The 22,922-nt window shown below is 42.9% G+C and overlaps 2 protein-coding genes and 1 non-coding gene across 4 annotated transcripts; 2 read left to right on the forward strand and 1 right to left on the reverse strand.

The window, feature by feature from the left end:
- Positions 1 to 1,612: 1,612 nt before the first annotated feature.
- prox3 (prospero homeobox 3) lies at positions 1,613 to 12,490 on the forward strand (the record flags this gene model as incomplete). Of its 2 annotated transcripts, none has more annotated exon segments than XM_032511587.1 (7): positions 1,613 to 2,013; positions 4,125 to 4,191; positions 4,687 to 6,494; positions 6,600 to 6,707; positions 7,661 to 7,773; positions 8,246 to 8,351; positions 11,419 to 12,490. In XM_032511587.1, coding segments are annotated over 5 exon segments (2,307 nt in total). In that variant the 3' UTR covers positions 11,593 to 12,490.
- A 4,532-nt stretch (positions 12,491 to 17,022) lies between these two features.
- tmem179ba (transmembrane protein 179Ba) lies at positions 17,023 to 20,764 on the forward strand. The gene is made up of 5 exons (XM_032511606.1): positions 17,023 to 17,144; positions 17,828 to 18,024; positions 18,375 to 18,512; positions 18,928 to 19,006; positions 19,309 to 20,764. Exons 1-5 carry the CDS (start codon positions 17,049 to 17,051, stop codon positions 19,507 to 19,509), a joined length of 711 nt encoding a protein of 236 aa, XP_032367497.1. The 5' UTR covers positions 17,023 to 17,048; the 3' UTR covers positions 19,510 to 20,764.
- On the reverse strand, positions 19,703 to 19,784 carry trnas-gcu (transfer RNA serine (anticodon GCU)). Its single transcript has one exon. It is a non-coding gene; the product is annotated as a tRNA-Ser (tRNA).
- Positions 20,765 to 22,922: the final 2,158 nt, after the last annotated feature.

Here is a 22,922-nt window from a genome sequence, read left to right on the forward strand (position 1 = left end):
ACAAAGACAGAGGACGCAGATGGACATCCAGACAAAAAGAGTGCATTTGGCAAAGTTTCCGGCGGAAATGGAGCAATCCCTTAAGTGGACCGTCGTGGATATCGACTAAGCATCTGGTGACCTGGTGCAGTCAGAACACTGGTGCTAAACACTCTAAGGACGGTGGAGATGGATGTGGACTTTTGGAAGGACCCCGGCCCCCTGCCCACAGTCAACATTGTGGAGTCCTTCCACTTCTTAGGCTCCATCATCTCCAAAGACATCAAAACCGCCCAGCAGAGGATGGACTTCCTGCAGCAGCAGAAGAAGTTCAACCCGTCAAAGAACATTATGATGCACTTCTACACCGCCATCATCGAGTCCATCTTCACCTGCTCCACCACCCTCTGGTACGCTGGCTGCAGCCACTGCTAAGGACAAAGGCAGATTGCTCTGCTGAGAAGGTGATTGGCTGCAATCTGCTGTCTCTCCAGGACCTGTACGCCTCCAGGATGCTGAGGTGACCAGGAAGTGTAGCCGATCCCTCTCACCCCGGACTAAAACTGGTTGAACCCCTCGCCTCTGGCAGGAGGCTGCAGTTCATCAGGACCAAAACCCCACGTGGTGCCGTTAGCCTCACCAACAAGGCTCTGGACCCCCACTGACACTGACTCTCAACCCCCCACCCCTAGTCACTACACGTTGCATCAACCTCCATCCTGGACTGATACATCTGCCCATTGCAAATACAAAATATGTTTTGCACATTCTTTACTCAGTCCAGCCAGCGACGTTTTTCCTATGTGAAACAGCTATTTTGCATGTATTTGTTTTTGTATTCATTATTTTTTGATATTATTTGTTTGTTTGTTAATGTATGCACCAACCACAGAGGCAAATTCCTCATAAGTGTAACTTACTGTAGCAATAAACTGTTCTCATTCATTTAAATCTTTGAATTCTCCAGTCTATATTTTATATGTCTCATTTTATTTTAGTCATCAAAAGATAAGTTTAAATTTGAGATCATTTACAACATATAACATAATCTTCCTACTTCACAAATTGTTCCATTTCCACTGCTTTTTACATTTTGAACTTAAATAAGCATAACATTTTGTTTACATATAGGGTTATTTTGGAATCAGTTTAGGTCTACAGTACATTAATTTAATTTGACCTGTCACCTTAAATCTAAATGTTTGGTTTATACTTAAATTGAAATACTCAAATTGCAACAAACTGTGTAGAAATTAAATAGTCAGTTCTGTGTTGGTTTCAAGGGAAATTCCTGTGAGATAAAGCTGTTAATAAATGACCTGACTTTCACCAGGAAATACAACCTTTACAGTACTGTAGATGAGAATATGCAGCCATCATTTAAATGTGTTGGGCCTTTAGAAATGCTCTTCAGTCTCAAGATTCAGTTGACTTCCCATCTGCCTCTGGGGGTGTGTCTGGGGGTGTGAGCAACAAACTGTTGCTATCATCACTTATCAAAAGAGGTATTTGCATTTATTTGAAATCAGTTAACATTACTGACGATTTAAACCAGCATCCTTAGTGTGTGTGTGTGTGTGTGGTGTGTGTTTGGTGTGTGTGTGTGTGTGTGTGTGTGTGTGTGTGTGTGGTGGTGTGTGTGTGTGAGTGATGCCAACATGGGAGGGACCGGACCGTCAAGTGGCCAGCTCTCGAGCCCGCCCGCCCACCGCGCGCCCACTCCACAACACACCGGGAGCAGCGCGTGATAGGCTTCGGATGATGCCAGGGAAGGGGGGAGAACGTGCACGGTGACACAACTCGAGTAAAGAGGAGGCGGTTGATGAGTGAGGGGAAAACTGAGACAGTTGCGGAACAAAGGACAGACAAAGAGCAGAGGGGACAGAAAGCTGCTTCTTTTCTGCTGCACCCATGTCCGGAGCCCGACCGGTGCTGGAGAAGACAGCTGACCAGGCCAGAGAGCGACACGGGACGGCCACTGGCGTGGCCAGCTTCGGGGACGGGACACCGCTGGAGCTCCTCTTCTCTCAGAGTGTGAGTTCTTTTTAAAAATCAGACACAACATTCCATGTAACATGTTTTACACGAGGACTGCCAAGCTCATGGTCTACTGGGGTTTTATGGTTTTCTTACACCACTGCGACATTATTCCACCGCTGCCAATTAGACAGGACCGGAACACACCAACACAACAACACCACACACACACACACACACACACAACCACACACACAACACACACAACACACACACAACACACACACACACACACGACAGCTCGTGCGTCAGGATGGACCAAGCGGTTCCTCTCGTGGCAGACCCGGGAGTTGCCACGAGGAGGCTTTCCAACATTTTTCCATAAATTATAAAGTACGTTATTCCCCCCGCATATAGATAGATAGATAGATAGATAGATAGATAGATAGATAGATAGATGAAACATTAGGCTATAAGCAACATATCTAAAAATTAAATGTAAACAAAGTTATAGAAACATAACCTGTGTAGGTATAATAATCCCAGACAAACCAACACAAAGAACGTTGCATCCTTATGAAATTGTATTTATTTGAAAGATACATATTCTAGTTACTGAGTATGCTGAACTATCTGCAATTTACAGTTATCTATCCTGATGTAATAGCCTACAGTTTGACCACAAAAATATATTTTTGAAAAATAAATAGGCCAATATGCCTAATATTTGATAAAGAGGGAAAATCTGTTGGCCTATATGATCTTTCCAATGTACTAGGACATCAGCACATGCACACTGATTATAATGTACCAATATCCATTATTTAATCCCAGTGAGTTGTGGGTGCTTTACTTATTGGGAGTTCCTTCTCTCGTCAGTTTTCCCAGTGACAGCAGTCCAAAAGTACCATTCTTACGTCTAATCTAGTGGTTAATAACTTTCATTTTCATTGCTCAGTGTTCATATTTTGTGCAGCTTTCGGCTGGCTTTAAAAAGCTAATCTGTCCTGATATAAGCGCATTGGCTGCTCTGCCATCTGGGCTGTATAATAGTAGAGAGGACAGGGCATTTGAATAATTGATATTTAGCTATTTATAGTAGGATTATTCTCTTCATGTTGCACCGGGGGACCTATGCACTGAGCTATCTATCTATCTATCTATCTATCTATCTATCTATCTATCTATCTATCTATCTATCTATCTATCTATCTATCTATAGGCCTCTATCTATTTATCTTTTAATTTTAACCATTGACAGTCAAGTAGCTCGATCAGCCTAATATTTTAAACATTGTCCGTGTTCACATTTTGTCTGCCTACTTTACCTCTTTTAGTCTTTCCTCACATCTGTCCATTTATCATTCATCATTCTTTCTGTTCGGTGAGCAGTAGTGTATCCATCTGAAGTGGATTAGGGGTGTTATCAATGTAATAGGACTGCTGTCACAACACACACACCCACGACACACACACACACACACACACACACACACACACACACACACACACACACACACACACACACACACGTACATGCTACTCTCACTCTATTTCACTCCCCAAGGACCGTTGACCATTGTCAGCCCTCTCTCAAGCCTCTTTCTCTTTGTGTGAATGTGTGTGTGTGTGAGTGTGTTTGACAGTAAACACTCTGATCAAACAGTGCGTAACAAGCTGCCTGCACTGATAACAGATAGAGGAGGGAAAGAGAGGATGAGAGAGGAATAGAGAGAAAGGGAAATGGGCATCGGGACGGAAAGGAGGATACGCACTGAAAAAAAGGACTGGGATGCATATTTTTGATCTTGATTAAATAGTGAGATGTACCAGCAAAAGCCCAGCATTGGTTATTTGGTTTCACAAGCTTTTTCAGGTAATGTAGGGAGGCCATGCCAGTCTTTTGATTACCCACAGTTATCCAGCTATCAAAACATTTTCCAGCAAAAATATCCACGTCCAACCACAGTTATCGCCCTCCATTTTGTCACGTGTATTGTGTGAACACATGTATTTGATCAGTTCTGCTGTGTGCTGTTTCCTCCTATGACATGTTTGAAAGCCAGGGAGGCCAACATCAACCTTTTGAATAACTGCTTGAACCATTTGGGAATTCATGTTCTCCGCTAAACTCAAGTACTGTCCCCATGTTTGGATGTATTTTGCAGCTCATTGTTATTACGAGTGGACGGAGCTGTGTCCTGTGACAGGCCGGTGACCTGTTTTGCAGTCGAGGTAAGCGGAAGTCATCAGGATCTGCATCTGGTCCTTGTCAACATGTAGTCACGGGTGCCACACAGAACATTAAATGTTGTATAATCAGGAAAATGTACTCAAAACTACTTAGCAAAACGGCTTGAAGTTGTGTGTGGCAGTTATACTATTACAAGTTATGATTACTAATGCACTAATAAAAAAAGCTGGATTGTTTTCATTCTAGATTAACCAGATAATTATTTTTCACTTTACTGCAATAGACTGATTGTTTGGTTTGTAACACATCTGAACCAACCTTTACCTACCAACATGAACCCAGGTGGACCCAGCTACACCACTGGGCTGGTTAAGTGGTTTATGGCCAAAACAACAGTAATTCTGTCTCTCTCTCCTCCTCTGTGTCTCTCTCTCCTCCTCTGTGTCTCTTCTCCTCCTCTGTGTCTTCCTCTCGCCTCCTCTGTGTCTCTCTCTCCTCCTCTGTGTCTCTCTCTCCTCCTCTGTGTCTCTCTCCAGGGATGGATTCCCCCCCAGATCTTTTCGATGACTCCGCCCCACAGATGCACCCATTTGCCCCCCCTCCCAGCTCTACAGACGTCCCTGGAGGTCATCCTCAGCCCAGTGGAGGTCGCCCTGCTCCTGCCTTTCGACCCCCTGGCTTCCCCCTTATCCACCACCTCCTCCAGCCAGGTGGAGCCCCCAGGAGGATCGGAGGGCAACTCAACACAACCCTGAGCCCACACCTGGAAGACAGACATCTGGAGGACAGGGGAGAGAGGAATGGACAGATGGAGCAAAGGGTGGAAGGAGGAGAGGAAGGAGTGATGAAAGAAGAGGCCAGCTTGTTGGGGGTTAAGAAGAGGCACAGCGATGCCGCCCTCGTGGCCGAGTGGAGTCAAGACGTCTTGAAACTGAAGAGGATGAAGCTGGAGAGCCGACCAAGAGAAGGAGAGGCAGAGGAGGGAGGCGGGAGGCGCGAGGGAGAGAGGGAGGGGAAGAGAAAAGAGAGGGAGGTGCTGAAAGAACAGCTGGAGGAGGCAAGAGAGAGACTGCAGGCCCTGCAGGAGAAAGTATGGAGGGCTTTTGGGGAAAAACACATGGCAGAGGAGGAGGAGAAGACAAGGAGGTGTAGAAACAGAGGAGGAGATGGAGGAGAAGGAGATGCTGGGATGATGGAGGAGGAGGAGGAAATGACAGAAGGGATGTACGATGAAGAGGATGGTGGAGAGATGGAAAAGGAAACTTTCTCCCTTCTTTCTGTTTCTCCTTTTGACAACTTCCACAGACAAAGAGAAGAGAGGCAAAAAGACAGAGGAGAGAGAGGAAGTGGAGGAGGGCTGCACTTGGAGGGCGTGATGGAGGGAGCCGGGTTGTGGTTAGATTGTGGAGATTGGCATGGAGGGATAGAAGACGAGGGCGAGGAGGGGGGGAAGAAGTTCGCCCAGGCGCTGAAGCTGGAGTTGGGCAGCGCTGTGGCTCGGGTCATCGACCGAGTTCTCCGCCTGTACACTGACATGACCCATGTCACGTCTTCCTCTCCTCCTGCCGCCATCGCTTTCCTCCCAGACGACGCAGGAAACGATGAAGGGAGGGAGGAGGGGGCGTGGGTGGGTCTGTTAACGAGAGGCAGAGGGGAGGAAAAGGTCAGAGGTGCAGTGGAAAAGATGGGAAGGCAGGATGAAGAAAGAGAGAAGCATCTCCAAAAGAGGAGCAACGGGGGCGCCCTGCCTCCTCGCACTGAAGCTTCACATCTGGCCATGCCATTGGCGGTTCACAGGTCACCTGACATACGAAAGGCCCACCCACTCCTTGGCCCACCCCTCTCCACTCACCTAAATCCCTCCCATCCGAACCTCTCCCTTCATCCTCCTTCTCTACCTCGCCCTCCTCTGTCTCATCCTCCCCTCCTGCCTCCAGCTTCACAACCTAAGGATCTCTCCTCCTCCTTCCACGTGTCCTCCTCCTGCTCTTCTTCTTCCTCATCTTCCTTCCCCGTGCCTCCCCCTCCTCCCCCTCCTCCCCCCCTCCCTCTGCCCCTTCTCCACTACTCCATGCAGCAGCTCTTCTCTCGCTCTCTCCACCACCCTCAACTCCCACACCTCCCTCCATCCCGCAAGGACTACTTGAACTCAGACCCTTTCCTGGAGTTCTCGTCTCACCCCTCGTCTCACCCCTCTTTCCCACCACTCTCCTTGCTCGGTCACCTAGACCCCTCCCTCGCACGCCATGCTCACGGAGGCAGAGAGCGAGGGATGAGGGGGGACGGGGGGATGAGAGGAGGAGGAGGGATGGATGGAGGAGAGCTCTACCTAACTGCTGGGGGAATATCCTTTTGTCAGCAAAGAGGGAGGAAGGGAGGGAGGGAGGGATATGTTTATTGGGGAATGTGTAAAAAGGGCGTGTTTCTCCTTAACTGGCCTCATGTATACACCCAGGAGGGCTTGTCTCCCTGCCATCTGAAGAAAGCCAAGCTCATGTTCTTCTACGCACGCTATCCCAGCTCCAACACGCTCAAGACGTACTTTCCTGATGTCAAGGTGTGTGGAACCCACCAAAGTGTGTGGAACCCATCACAGTGTGTGGAACCCACCACAGTGTGTGGAACCCCCCACAGTGTGTGGAACCCCCCACAGTGTGTGGAACCCACCACAGTGCTGGATCAAGAGGGGTTTACCATGGAAAAAGTCTGATAATATTCTTGTTAAACTAAAGTTGTAAAGTAGTCTGATTTCTAAAATTTTGTGGATGTGTGTCTATTATTAAACTAACAGGTTATTAGATGATATAATTCTTATTAGTGCTCCCTCAAAATCAACTTGACCCATACAGGGACTGAAACACACAACCTTGGCGGGGCATTGTATTGGCTTGGATGGACAACCCCTCCACTCGTACTGATCCTCTCAAAAAGCAACATATCGAAGTGGAGGCGGTGCTCTCGGCCGAGCGTTGAACTCACTGAGCTCTAAACTGGAGGCAGAGCAACAATATTTTCATGAAATTATTTTATGGAAAGGGTCTTTCAAATTCTGCCTTTAAAGAATTATTTAACATTGTGAACAGTTAACTTTACTGGAAGTCCAGTCATGAATAATGAAACCCAAATGACAAACACAACGGCAAAACATTGAACTTTAATAAGAAAAATTAAAGGTTTACTGGATTTACTGTTGATACCAATATGTCTGTAATATGAGCCTATATTAGCAGATAATATCGGCTTGCAGACATTATCTCTAACTGTGAAACGTGGTGCTGTGGTGAAATTACAATGTTGGAAAGTTTTTTTTAATTTCTTTAACCAATTATAAGCTAAGGTTGTGTTCACATATTTAGGATATTGATAAGTGAGTATTAACATTTTCCATTGTGAATCATCAAAACACTTTCTCTCTTTCTCTGAGCTACTGGCTAAAGCTCTCTTTGAAGTCAAATTTGCTGTCCTCACCTGCTCTCTTCCTGTCCTGCTGTTTTCCTGTCCACTGTCTAGTTTAACCGCTGTGTGACCTCCCAGATGATTAAATGGTTCAGTAACTTCAGAGAGTTCTTCTACATCCAGATGGAGCGCTTTGCACGCCAGGCTGTCCGCGAGGCTCTCACTCGGTGGGTTTGAGTTGGCACTGGTTCATGCAAAACGTCCATTGTTTAAGTGGCTTTCATAGGAGCTAGCACGTTGCCACTGAATCTTTACATTAGCCGACACTCTGATTTATGCATCAGGTGCTGTGCATAAGCTGATTTGCATATTTGTAAAAAGAAAGAAAGAAAGAATTACAGATTGAATAACACTTTGTTATGTCGTGTCAGGCTTTCCTGTTTTATGCAACAGTGTGAAGCAACAGTGTTGTTGCAACATAAGTGTGTACGTAATGTCCATTATTTCAAGTGGTCAAAACTTAGCACAGTGCATGCATTGTATAACCTCCGGACAGTTAGGAAAAAAACATAATACGACGCTAGAAATGACTCAGGAGGAGTTTTATCAAGAATAATACTAGAACTAAAATTAAATGTCAGTATTGTCGGGCAGGATATTCATGATTTAAGTAAAAATTTGTCTGCCTGTGTAATCCAGGGATGGAGCACCTCGTCTGGCCAGAGAGAGTCAGATGCGAGTGGGGCGCGATACAGAGCTTTACCGCATTCTGAACATGCACTACAATAAAAGTAACATCTATCAGGTAAGGAGAGTGTGTCTAGATGCAGCATGTCTAGTCTAGTCGTTGGGTGGATGCTTTAATACCTGTACACGCGGTCACTGTAGTTAAAGCAGGATGCTTAGGGACCTTGAGTCTGATTAGCTGAAGGTTTCTGTGATGGCAAGGGCACCCCAAGATGTTTTTTTTCATGTAATCACTATTGCATAATGTACAGAATAATACACAAACGGGATGTAAATGTAAATGGGCTGTTCTTATATAGCGCTGTTGTAGTCTCTTTACATGTGCATCTCCAACTCTAGCTGATGTCTGTTATCACATTAACCCTTGGTTTGTCCAATGCAGGATGGCTGGTGCTCTGCCAGATAGAGAGCTCTTATATTTTTAACCTTGTGAATAACGGATTAGCTAAAGCATTGGTAAACACTGTAAAACAACAGCATGAATGAAGTGATAACATTTTTTAATTGAAATTGTAGTTTTTTTCATGTCATTATACTTTTAGGTGTTTAATTATAGTCCCCAGGCTTGATTGTCAGCTGTTCTAAATAATCACAGTTAAAGAGATGCTTGATATGTGTCTTTCAACTACTGTAATATATAAGGCAGTTTATGTAAGTAGATGTTCAATGCCTTGAAACCGCTTAATGCTTGAGATCGACAAGCTATCATGGCCAGTACAGGGATTGAACCCGCAACCTTGGCGTTAGCACCACGCTCTAACCAACTGAGCTAACCGGCCTCAGTTATGAGATAATACGATCCACAGCCAATCCTTACACTCTCAAAGAGCAATACAATGACGTGAAGGTGGTGTTGGTCACCGAAAATTCAATTTGAGCTGACGGTCTCAGTGAGCTCTAAACTAGAGGTAGAGCAAGTTTACTCTTTATCATGTATGATGGTTTATATGGAATGATTATTTGGGAAATAGTGTTGTTCTAGAGACCTTGGCTTAGATATATAACCCCTCCATAGTACTAACACTCTGAATAAGTAATAAATGAGTGGATATAAGAATTTAGAAATAATAATAGTGATAGTAGTAAAACATTTTCACAAGGTCATAATTGTTGAGTCCTAGGTCATACTCTCTAAACCTCAGATTACTTCAAACATAGGTGACAAAATGTATGTGATTTTAAGGGAGTTTATGATAAGACTTCCAGAGGTCCTTATATAAATAAAGTTTAATAAGTAAAGATTATTGTGTTACATATTCAATTAGGGAACATCCTACACATTTAACATATTCTCAAGGCCAGGAATCGAACCTGTAACCTTGGCGTTAGCAGCACTATGTTCTAACCAACTGAGCTAACCGGCCACCTTGTGATAAAGCTGTCAGACAACAATTCAGGAAACCAGATATGTCTTAGTCCTGTATTCCTGTAATGTGTACAATGCATAGACCATTAATATTAAATGTACAGTATATGGTACAGCGTCAATGTGTATTCAACAGAAATTATAATTTTTAGCCGTGGACAAGGTAGATTTGTGTTCAAGGAAACTCCAATAATGATTAAGCCTTGAAAATGCAATACAAATGTAGCTGTACAAACCAACCTTGACGTTTTCCACAATGTCAAGGCTTTATGTCCCAGTTGGAAAACTAAATCACCTCTCTGTTGGGTCAGAAACAGAAGTCACTCAGCTCATTATGAGAATGAAAAAGTGCAGCTGGGAGAGGAACCTGCTCACCTACACAGGTGTTTGGAGTTAACTGGCTGATTAGTTTTCCGCTCTGGTTGAAACTGGGAACCTCCCCCCCCCCCGTTTTAATTCATGGCAGACCATTAACAGGAGGTTTTCCTTGCCTCTGTGGCCTAGTGTCTACTCTGGTGGATTGTTGGGTTTCTGTAAATACATCCCAGAGTCCCGTCTAGACCTGCTCTTTATGAAAAGACCTGGGAGATAAATAACATCCCAGAGTCCGGGTCTAGACCTGCTCTTTATAAAGACCTGGGAGAAATAACATCCCGTCCGTCTAGACCTGCTCTTATGAAAGACCTGGAGATAAATAACATCCCAGAGTCCGGTCTAGACCTGCTCTTTATGAAAGACCTGGGAGATAAATAACATCCCAGAGTCTGGTCTAGACTGCTCTTTATGAAGACCTGGGAATAAATAACATCCCAGTATCCGGTCTAGACTGCTCTTTATAAAGACCTGGGATAAATAACATCCCGAGTCCGTCTAGACCTGCTCTTTATGAAAGACCTGGAATAAATAACATCCCAGAGTCTGGTCTATACCTTCTCTTTATGAAAGACCTGGGAGATAAATAACATCCCAGAGTCCAGGATGAGCACAGGTAATGGAAATGTAAGTGGACTGTATTTATGTAGTGCTTTTCCATAGTACAGGAACCATTCACCATTCACACACATTCACACACATTCACACACGGGGGCCAAGGAGGTGTAATTAATAACCTGTCCACGCTGCATCAACAGAGCTATCATTAATGGTATTCTTCACACCTGTGCTTTTCTCACTAAAAAAAAAGAAAAGAAAAGCAAAGTCACCAAACTCCATGCACTAATAAGAAATGAAATGTAGAGGTTCACTCCGCGGGTTTGACTCCAACCTGCATGCCATTTCCCTCTCTCTCATCTTTCATGTCTTCAGCTGACCTATAAAATAAAGGCTGAAATGTCCAAAAAATAATCTTAAAAAAAAGAAATGATAGGGTGTATCTTGCCCGCTTTAACAGGAGAATCAGGAAAATATGAACGAGGCATTGTATCCTACCAGAGACATCCATCAGGCAAAAGAAGTGAAAACACCTGAATGTGGGTGAACAGCCATCATAACGTGCATCATCATCTGCCTCCTATTGATGGTGTGATAAAAAACCTCTCACTGCCATGTAAATCTCATTAAAATTGGAATAAATACAAAAGATTTATGGTAGCATACCTGGTGGTTGTTTGTATGACTGGATCATATCCCGTACTGAGCTTGTAGATTTAGTTTGTGTGAATTCTTACCAATTCCCATGTGTGTCCATAATTCAAAGCCCTAAGGCTGTAGACGGTGAAGTATTCTATGCTTGGACATAATTGCCATCGTCTGTCTGCAGGTCCCAGAGCGGTTCATCGAGGTCTCCGAAGTGGCTCTGAGGGAGTTTTACTCAGCCATTTGGACTGGGAGAGACAGTGACCCCTGCTGGAAGAAAGGGATCTATAAAATCATCTGTAAGCTCGACAGTCCTGTACCAGATGCCTTCCGACTGCCTGGCTGTCCTGTTGGCTGATGATGGAACCATTTTCATCTGGTACACATGGTATACAAATGCATGCATAACTCCCAAACTCACTGAAAAAAAGAGAATTTTATCAAAGCCTTCACAAACTGTACAACACTGTAAGAACTGATCAAATCCATACAATTCTACTATTTGTTTAATTCAGAATTCAGTCATTTTGAGAAAAAGATTGTTTTAGAGGATAATATATATATATATATATATATAATATAATACACCGTTCAAAAGTTTGGGGTACCCAAACAATTTAGGGTTTCCTGAAAGTCCACTTATTCACACCATACGTAGTGAAATGAATAGAAAATAGAGTCAAGACATTGACAAGGTTAGAAATAGATTGTATTTGAAATAGATTTTTTTACATCAAACTTTGCTTTGGTCAAAGAATCCTCCATTTGCAGCAATTCCAGCATGCAGACCTTTGGCATTCTAGCTGTTAATCTGTTGAGGTCATCTGGAGAAATGCCCCCCCACGCTTCCAGAAGCAGCTCCCACCAGTGTGATTGGTTGGATGGGCACTTCCTGGTACCATACGGTCAAGCTGCTCCCACAACAGCTCAATGGGGTTCAGATCTGGGGACTGCCTGGCCCCTCCATCACCGATAGAAGACCAGCTGCCTGCTTCTGCTCTAAATAGTTCTTGCACAATTTGAAGGTGTGTTCAGGGTCCTGGTCCTGCTGTAGGATGAAACTGGCTCCAATCAAGCGCTGTCCACTGGGTATGGCATGGCGTTGCAAAATGGAGTGATAGCCTTCCTTATTCAGAATCCCTTTTACCCTGTACAAATCTCCCACCTACCAGCACCAAAGCACCCCCAGACCATCATATTACCTCACCATGCTTAACAGATGGCGTCAGCCATTCTTCCAGCATTTTCATTTGTTCTGCATCTACAAACGTTCTTCTTTGTGATCCAAACACCTCAAACTTGGATTCATCCGTCCACAACACTTTTTTCCAGTCTTCCTCTGTCCAATGTCTGTGTTCTTTTGCCCATCTTAATCTTTTTCTTTTATTGGCCAGTCTCAGATATGGCTTTTTCTTTGCCCCTCTGCCCTGAAGCCCAGAATCCCGCAGCCGCCTCTTCACTGTAGATGTTGACCCTGGTGTTTTGCGGGTACTATTTAATGAAGATGCCAGTTGGGGACCTGTGAGGCGTCTGTTTCTCAAACTAGAGACTCTAATGTACTTCTAATGTACTTCTTGCTCAGTTGTGCAACGCGGCCTCCCACTTCTTCTTCTACTCTGGTTAGAGCCTGTTTGTGCTGTCCTCTGAAGGGAGTAGTACACACCGTTGTAGGAGATCTTCAATTTCTTAGCAATGTCTTGCATGGAATAGCCTTCATTTCTAAGGACAAGAATAGACTGTCGAGTTTCAGATGAAAGTTCTTTTTTTCTGGCCATTTGGAGCGTTTAATTGACCCCACAAATGTGATGTCCAGAAACTCAATCTGCTCAAAGGAAGGTCAGTTTTGGAGCTTCGTAACGACCTAAACTGTTTCCAGTGTGTGAACATGATTGCACAGGGTTTTCTAATCATCAAAGCTTCTGAGCCAATGAGCAAACACATTGGACCATTAGACCACTGGAGTGATAGTTGAGGAAGGGCCTCTACACCTTGGAGATATTGCACCAACAACCAGACATTTGCAGCTAGAATAGTCATTTACCACATTAGCAATGTAGAGATGGATTTCTTCAAAGTTAAGACTAGTTTAAAGTTATCTTCATTGAAAAGTACAGTGCTTTTCCTTCAAAAAAAGGACATTTCAATGTGACCCCAAACTTTTGAACGGTAGGTGATATATATATATATATGACATATTGTGCAGACATGCTTGATTGGACAGGGTGAACAGTTCTACTGACACCATCAGTGGCGTGATAAGAGTCTTGTGACTGCAGTTATCGTGGAACGCGACAATGCAATTGAATTAAAACGTCAGATGACTTGTGGAATCACAGTGCTGCTACACGGGTGTCATTAAAATACGAGTTGCTGTAGCTACAATGCTGGAATAGACTGATTGACTGGTTTTTATTAACAATGCCATGGAAATATGCATACATGCTGTGTCTGGTGTGTTACCAGGAGATGGCTGATGCCCTGGCTACACATCATTCATTCACATGTCATGAATAAATAAATGTAATAAACATTCCCTGGCAGTCCCTTGCAAAGGATTGCATTTCACCCAAAAATACCATTCTATGCATTCCCTCAATAATCAAATGTACTGCAGACTGTTTACCAAGCATGAGCACTGCTGCACAGATATATCTTTCAGATGCTTTCAGACATAGAGTCCACAACCTGAGCCAGAACCAAGTTTCTCAGATTAGATTTTCCTTTCACTGTGACCGGTGTTCCCACTCTGAAAAATCCAGCTCCCTGATGGACATTTCTTTTAAGAAAAGCGTAATATTGCTGTGTAATCATTAGCAATCTTGCACAACTATCACACCCAAACATTCCAATGTTGCTCTCTCTCAGGAGTGTGTTCACAGATTTACATTAGAGACTTGTCAAACCATCCAATGGGATTGTTGGTTAGAAAGAAACTGCAGTTGTTGCCTTGTGTGTGCGCTTCTCTGGATTGTCAGAAGGAGTTCCTTTTTTGATCTACAACATTTACACTTTAGTTACAGACATGTTTCCACATCTGTCGGGATGATTTGGATCCACTAAAGAAATCAGGCTTGGAAATCTTTGAAGAAGACAAGAGGACCAATCATCATCATTAACATTACACAATATATTGGATGTTAAATTACTTGTAAGACTTAAAAAAAGAAAACATGAAACTGCCCCTGGTCAAGAGAAGTGGTTTCAGTCAATAGATTTATTTTGCTTGTACATGTATATCCATCTCTTTGTTCAATTTTGAATTATTATATAGCTTTTGTACATGATGACACAATGTATTTAAAATGCAATTACAATTCTGCCAGGGTGGGAGAACATATTGGATTTAAAATAGTAAAAATAATGTTCTGTTGTTTCCTTGATGTAATCTTATTGTTGAAATATTCACTTCTGTTTTTGTATTCCTTAATGTGATGCTAAACTAAACAGGCTGTTTGCCTAGTATATATTGACATTTGTTTCCCAAAGGCGGAAACTTTCCATCTACTGTATATCATGACTCTTTTATCTGGAAGAAACGTTGCTTTGTGTCCATTAAAATGTTGCTCCTCTGGCTTACCCCCCCCCACCCCCCCTCTGGGAGACCGAGCCCATATGTAAACTATTTGTGATGTGTTTTCAAGTGTTATTGTTATTGTTATCCCTTTTTCTCATGGCTCTTATTGGTCTCTCTTTTATATTGTACTTGTACATATTGTATTCTTTAGAGCTGTGCCTCATTCAGACTTTGGTGAATTTGGGTGTGTAGTCTTCTCAGTGAATTAAAGTGATACCAGGCTTGTGTTGTGATGTCTGGATTCACTACACACACACACACACACACACACACACACACACACACACACACACACACACGACACACACAACACACACAGCTCCCTCTCTCTCTCTCTCTCCTCTCTCTCTCTCTTAGTTTTCAGGTCCTGGTATCAACACTAATACCATCATATTTTAAGCCTTAATCTAACAACACTAAAACACCAACAACACACACACATACCCACACACACACATAGACACTAATACCTAGTAATGGCTGTGTAAGGCTCCAGTCCTGGTTAGGGTTAGCCACCTGAGACACACACACACACACACACACACACACACACACACACACACACACACACACACAGTTTCTCTATGTTAGCAATGTATCCAAACCACACCTTTTTTTTGATTGACAAGCTGGAGTAAGGGTCTGGTCAGCGTGGACCGGGTTTAGCTTAGGTGCATGCTCCACATACTAGTTTCAGTTTGGCATTTTGAAGGAAGAGAGGCTTTGCTTGATCACAAGAGACACAGAACACACATATCAATGAAAATATTCCCTAATTAACTTATGTTTTGGATTGTCTTTGTCAACATTTGAGAATTAACCAGCATTCAACATCAACACCATTTCATATAGCTATAAATTATATTAGGATCTGTGAAGGCTTTGTGACACCAAATCAATGTTAAGGCTGTGACTGATGCTTCCAAACAAAATGGCCCCTTTGAATATTATTGTGGCATCACTTTGTGTGCTTCTTCTTCAGACAAATGAATTGGAACTCCTCCCAGCACAGAACATCTGGAGGAGTGTGCAGTGGCCCGACACAGACCCGGAGCCTGACTACAGACTGTAGAAAGCCTATTTGTGTAATCAGTAATGATTAGCTTTGAAGGGAAACTTCATCAAGGCAGCAGCTTTATTCAACTTCAAAACCTTTTTTTCATCATATGACAAGTCTCTCTTGAAAATAAAAAATAGACCACGTAAGAACATCTTGATACTCTTGATCCATCATTATTTAGCTTGAACTTGAGTGATGTAGCAAATTCCCTGTAGCTTTGGTTATGTGTCAGGATCAGGAATTAGTATTTCTACTGCAGAAGTGTTTCATCCCCAGAATGCTTAATCTAACCTCGTGACTTGTGTCATATGACTATGCTATTGTAATATATGTAACACCATGTTCTGTTAAATCCTGAAGTAGCTCAGCCTTTGACTAAGTCTAGCCACCTGATCTGTTCTGTCCACTATCAACATAGGACTGAATAATGCATCTTCACAGATTATAGCATTTACAGTGTAAACCTTTTACATTTACATGCATAAAAAGGAGATTCATCATCTATTTCTCATCCCTGTATTCTGCTTCCCACAGCTTTTACTCTATCTTTCTGGGTTATCAGCTGAAAGCAGCTACTGACCCGAAGGAAATTGCTCTGTATGCCAACCAGTGTTGAACTTCCTCATCCATCAGCGTGACAAATAAACGACTTTTACGCTTTTTTTTACGTGGACGGAGCCTGTGTGGTGGAGCTCAAGAGAAGCAGTTGCTCATTGAAACTAGAAGAGGGAGGACTGAAGCCAACCAAAAAAGCCAAAATAACATCGGAAAGCATATCTCTAATCTTCAAATTTTAGCGCGAAATGTTTTCTATTGCATAAAGAAGAGAAAGGTAAGTTATGTGTATTAAAATGATCCCATCGAGCTTTGTTGACAGACTTTCATATTGTGTTTTTGTGACCTATGACACGTTTGTTGTGTTTTCCGATTTTGGAAATCCCATTTTCTGGCTTTGTGTTTGCTTTCTGTAGTACTTCTATAAAACTGAATGGGAGGATATGTATCCAGTTGTAATCATTCTATTTCAATAAATGCTCATTATTTTCACGGTTTACCGTTGCGACTGTGCGCTTGAGCTAGGGTTTTATTTTGAAAGAGTGTACCGGAAGTGGTATGTATGTCCTTGTGGCTAGCTTTACGCTGGTGCGTTGCAGACAGGACCCGGGACCCGGACCCGACGATGGCGTTAGCGGTGCTGCTGCTGCTGGAGCTGGCTCTGTACGCCAGCTGCTTCGTCTGTGGGATTGTTGCCGCCGCCTCCATCACCATAGTCCAGGTGATTTCACTAATATTATTAATAATAATAATAATAATAAACTAAGCTAATGCTTCTTTTCTGTCCACCTTCTTCCGGTTCCACTCACGTTTCCAGTGCGTGTGTCGGTTCAAAGACAGACTAAACTAAAGAAATTCACAGCACGTTGTAGGCTACTTTTGGCACTTTATTTATACTTCATTTTTACATTACATTTGCGGTATATGTTCTAAAAAGCACCATAGAAGGCTACTTTCTTAATCAAACCTCATCTCTACCGTTTTTACGCTCGCGCACTGTGTAAAAAAAGACGCTTTCACTTTCTTCTGATTTCCTGCTAAGTGATGATGGTACTTCTCTTTAGATTTACCATACACAGTAAAAGTGTTGAACCATCCCAAGGCTACGGCAGGGGAACTCGGCTGTCCCTCCTTAAGATAATAATAATTATTATTATCATATAGTATTACTTCTTCCATTCCATGAGCTGCTCCCATTCTACGAGGCCTTCTAAAACTAGAGGCACCATGTGACCAGATGGCCCTCGTGCACAATCTTTATCACTACTTCTTTATAGAAGTCAGGTGCTGTGTGTGTGTGTGTGTGTGTGTGTGTGTGTGTGTCCTAACAATGTAAAAAAGGAAGTTATTGAGTTATTGAAAGTCTGAAAATGGCAGAATGAAATGCTCTCTGCCGTCTCTCAGGGGGACTTTGGAGGCCGCTGCATGCTTTATGGACTGGTGAACTACAACGCTACAGAAAGCTCCATCGACGTCCAGTCCTCCAGCGCCCCGTCTCTCTGCTACTTTGTGTCGGCCATATCAGTCGTAGTCGCGGTGGTGTGCTTCTCGCTGTCTCTGTACTGGGTGTACACTTGCTGCATCGACGGGGAAATCAGAAGGTAATGGCTCTAGTCAACGTTTCCTCTCAAAAAGGGAAGCATGATCAATAGAATGTGTTAAAACAGATACCAATATCCCATACAGTACTTTCCCATTTTTTTAGCCATCACAGGCATGCATGTGTGAAAGAATTGGATTACAAATGCAAGTAGAAAAAAACATGCAGCAGCTGGTCTAGTACCTGCTGCAGAACTGGTGAGGAGGGAGCAATAGAACTCAAAAAGAGGCCGTGCCATTGTAACATAGTTGTAATTTCTTCATTTGGGGTTAGGGTTATTTTCTAAATAACCCTTTATTCTGAAGTTTACAGCCGTACTCACGCTCTTTCTGCTTGCTCTTTCCTCCCCAGGGAGCGCGTGGGGATGAACCTGATCATTGCTGTGAGTGGCGTCTTCCTGTTCTTCCTGCTCATCACGGGGTGCATGCTGAAGATCGGACGTGACTCGCTCTGCAACTCGGTCATACAGAACGTTCACAACGTCACCAGGTGGCACACACACACACACACACACACACACCCACACATTGCGGCCGTTGACACATGCATGCCACGGCATGCCCACACAAAACCAAAACCTGTCATAAACAAGTCAGAAATGAAAGAAAAAGGATATGAAACCTAGGTGAGCTTTACTTCATGTCTGCTACTCAGAACAGTTTCTTTTTCCCAGCCTCCTTCATCACTATTAAAAAGACTTGCCTTTCAGTCAACTGTCTTTTCCCATGCCATATGAAAGAACACACCAGTGGGTAATGTGGATGGTTTAATCTTCCCCAGTGATTTAGAAAGGACTTTGGCAGCGGAAATATCTCCTGTTAGCGACTGCTAGCACACACAAGATATGTGGAAACTGTATTATCTGTAACTTTTTATAACATGTAATCTAATCCTTTTTCTCAAGATGTGAAGAGGCCCAGGCCAGAAAATGGGTCAGTCCACTCAATGGGGAAAGGTTCTACAGCAGTCTTCACAAAGCCGAGGTCAGTAGGCTTCATCCAGTTTTTTGTTTCATGTCTAGAATGGATTCAATAACCAGTTCTAGTAATTCTTTGGATTATGTTGTTGTACTAGTCAATAAAGCTAACCTACTGTGATCACAAACTAGGAACAACACAACCTTTTAAACATTTTCATGGTCAGCCCCATATAATGGGTGTAACGTTTCCTGTACCCAAGTCATGGTATAGAACATTTTGGAACGATACCAAGACCTGCGAGCTGTTGAGATTCAGATGAAAGAGCTTCATGTCCGTCTCGTGTGTCATGTGTTGTCTCCTCTCAGACATCAGTGTGGGTCAACTTCTTCTTCTGGCTCATCATCGGGGTGCTGGTGCTCGTACAGAGGCGTCAGAGTTCAGGGCCGAAGGCGATTGTAGAGGGGTATGAAGGGTACGGCGGGCCAGCCGGGGGGCTTTTCAGTGATGCGGGGGTGACGGCTGCAGAGACAGAGCCATTTTTCAACAATCCTGCGAGGCCACAGTGAGGACGGGGGTCACAGATGACTTACAGAAACACACATACACTAGCACAACACAATAATGTGTGAAAAAGGGTGTATGCTATCTTGTATTCCAGGGAATACTCATATATTTTTGTGAGATAACACATGATACTCGGAGTAGCATGTATTTGCCAAGGGTGATGCAACACATAGATACAATAGATGCAGTGACTCCCGATGAGGATGGGATTCGAACCCACGCCTGCAGAGCACAATGGATTAGCAGTCCATCGCCTTAACCACTCGGCCACCTCCTCTGCCTGACTCTGGGTCCTGATCCAGCAGTCCTCTAAAGCCTCTACGTACATCTAGGTACATGTACCCATTTCCTATATTTACTTATGAAAGCCTCGTCAGATGTCTAACTACTGGGTCACACAGAAATTTGCGTTTGTTGTATTTTGTTCATAAAATGTAACAACAAATGGGAGAATGCTAATTGCAGGCATTCATTCTTTTTATTTAATTAATGTGATCAGATTTAGTATTTTGTATGTGTTTGGCAGATGTGTCCTATGTAAAACATGTTTTCCCTCATTTTACAAATTATTGTAGATACTCCTCAACAGCTTCAGTAAAAAAAAACACAAAAGTAAATCTTTGAGAAGTTAGGATTCTGATTTTCCACTATGTGCCTATGCTAGTTCTATTTCTGTATTTTTTTCTTTTGTAGTTACTGAGTTAGTGTGACGTTGAGGCCAATCGTCTCTGCTCTTCTCTTCATTTCATTTCACATAGTTCAGTGTCACTATGTGAACTAAAGCACTGCTTGAAGAAGCACCTGCTACAGCTCCAAACAATAAGAATGACATTATAGCAGAATCACAAAAGGGTTTATTGTCACAATAAGTTCTACTGATGTGGAATTTGCCTTAGTGCATACATAAACAAACATGAACAACATATTACACATTAACGTCAAATAACCAATACATACAGAAACAAATGTTTACATACAAAATAACTATTGAATGAGGAAAAAGAGGCTGAAAGTTCCATTATGCAACAAATAATTCAGATGATTTTTTTTACTTTAAGGTATGACACATGTGCTCCCATCCTGTTACATCTAATATCCTGGTTCACTTATAGGGGCTCATCAAATCCTATGTTTGGGATATTGCACCTTACCTAAAATGGCTGTATGTCAACATATCAATCACTTGGTTTGTGATGCCATTTGACACTTGGTATGCTATTTTTGTTGCAACAAATAAACCAAAGAGTTAAAGCACAACGACTCAAATGTGATTTCTGCATGTATTTCAGAAGGGAAGGGAGCCGTAGAACTAGATATGTTGAACCGGGTCTCCCTCTGCTGGTTGATAACAAGAAAGGACTCACTTGTCCCCGAGTATAAATCTGGTGTCACTTCATTGTCATTTGCAAAGGTAATTTTCTTCTGTGAGCATCTGGATAAAAAGTTGTATATTGTGTGGTAAGTCATATCGTATTATTGTGGTTATGAAGTGATGTAATGAGTGATTGAGTCAGTAACCTCTAGAAACACAACCTCACACCTCTTGTGGTTCTTTGGGGAAATGCATTTAAAAGCTTTTTTACAACACTTTATTCTGCCATCCCATTTTTAACAGCAATGATAAGAAGAAGAATGATTCCCCGATACTTGTATTCAAGGCCGATAGCAGTTGTTGGTAGTTAGTGAAACCAATAACCGATATTTGGAACCGATATGCATCTAGAGTGAAAGTCAAAATTAAGATTTTGGAAACACAAAACTGTGTTTAAATGCTAAGCAATTATTTAATAAATTAGAACCATGTAACATAACACCCAGTAAGAGATAGTCAGATAGTGGGCGGGACATTAAGTCTGAACGCAGAGCTGTAGCCGAGCAAACGTAGCGCACCTTTGAATTCATTAACTTTATCGGTATCAGGCAAATAAAACGTTGATACAGAAACTCTACAAACTGACCAAAAAACCTCCAGATAATAATCTACCCCTAAATAACATTATTTTGCCCTGTGTCTCGGCATTGACCCTTTACAGAGCTAATGGCACTCAGCCTCAGTCAGTCTATTCATCTAGTCCACGTTGTGTTATTGATTGGCATCCAATCAGTTTGACCACAACCTGGTAAAATAGGTCTATATCAAGTCGCCCCTAAAGAAATTCAAACCTTATCATTATTTTGCAAATTATTGTTGAGTATAAAATATACATTCATGAATCAATGGTTAGCAAATTAAGACTCAAATCTAGAATGATTATTTAGCCGTCAGCCTGAGAGGTCCAAATAGACATCGTACTCATGTTATTACAACGTGACTCCTACTCTCTTTCCTTAATTGTCTAATCTCCATGGATTACCTGACCCGGCTTGAGCCCTGAGGTAGAAGATAATGCTCGCTGAAGACTGAGAGAAAGTAGAGACGTATGGCAACCGAGAATGACCAGACAAATATTTAGGGAAGACAAACCGACACTTTAAAGGAGCCATACTCGTTCTGTAAGTTGATTTCCAGACCTATAGTAGAATCCATACCTGGAAGTTCTGTCTGTTCTTTTTAAACACATAAACACATATATATATATATATACACACATATATACACATACACACAGGAAGTCTGAAAAGGACAACCAAGAAGAGAGAGAACTCTGGAGAACACCAAGGACTGTCTTCCACTCGAGTCTCAGACAAAAACCACAAAGCTTGTGATAAATTGGACTTTGAAGTGTATGGTAAGACCTTTTCTTCTTATTTGGCTGTTATATTGGGCTACTGATTAGAAAAATAAACCTTTCTTATGTAAAAAAACAAGAAGAGTGGAAAATGGAGACTGATGGTAGGATGGGGGTAAAAGAGAAGCACAGACAAGAGCAGTGGCCACTGTAGACTGAGCTAAGCCGTGATTAGCCTCTTTAAGCTACTTCGCTCTCTACGGGTCAAATGTTCTGTTTAAAACCTGTGGATCTGTGCTGGACATCTGACTGCGAGCTGATGATTCACTTCATCAGAGTTTTTGGCAGGATAGCTGTAGTTCACAACCAAGTCTCTGCTTAAATGTCCCAGTTATTGTATAATCCCTGCTCCTGTTTGAGCTTTGGCCTCCCTCCATCCATCCCTCTGTCTGTCCAGAACATGTCTCAAAATCAGCAGGAGTCAGTGGCAGTGAGTGTGGAGTCCCTCCTGAACGATGCCAAGAGGATGCAGATGCAGTGCCGTGAACGCAGCGAGCAGTTGGCCATGGCCGCCACGCAGCTGAGGGTGGAGTCGGCCACCCTGAGGGAGCAGTGCGAGTCCACCCAGCTCGACATGGCCCTAATGCGCCGGCAGCTGGACGAGCTGATGGATACCAAAGCCGCCTTGGAAGCCAGGGAGAGGCAGGCGCGCAAACTCAGCAAGCACCTGTGAGCTAATGAGGAAG

The sequence above is a fragment of the Etheostoma spectabile genome, unplaced genomic scaffold, assembly GCF_008692095.1.
Source record: "Etheostoma spectabile isolate EspeVRDwgs_2016 unplaced genomic scaffold, UIUC_Espe_1.0 scaffold394, whole genome shotgun sequence".
Taxonomy (NCBI): Eukaryota; Metazoa; Chordata; class Actinopteri; order Perciformes; family Percidae; genus Etheostoma; species Etheostoma spectabile.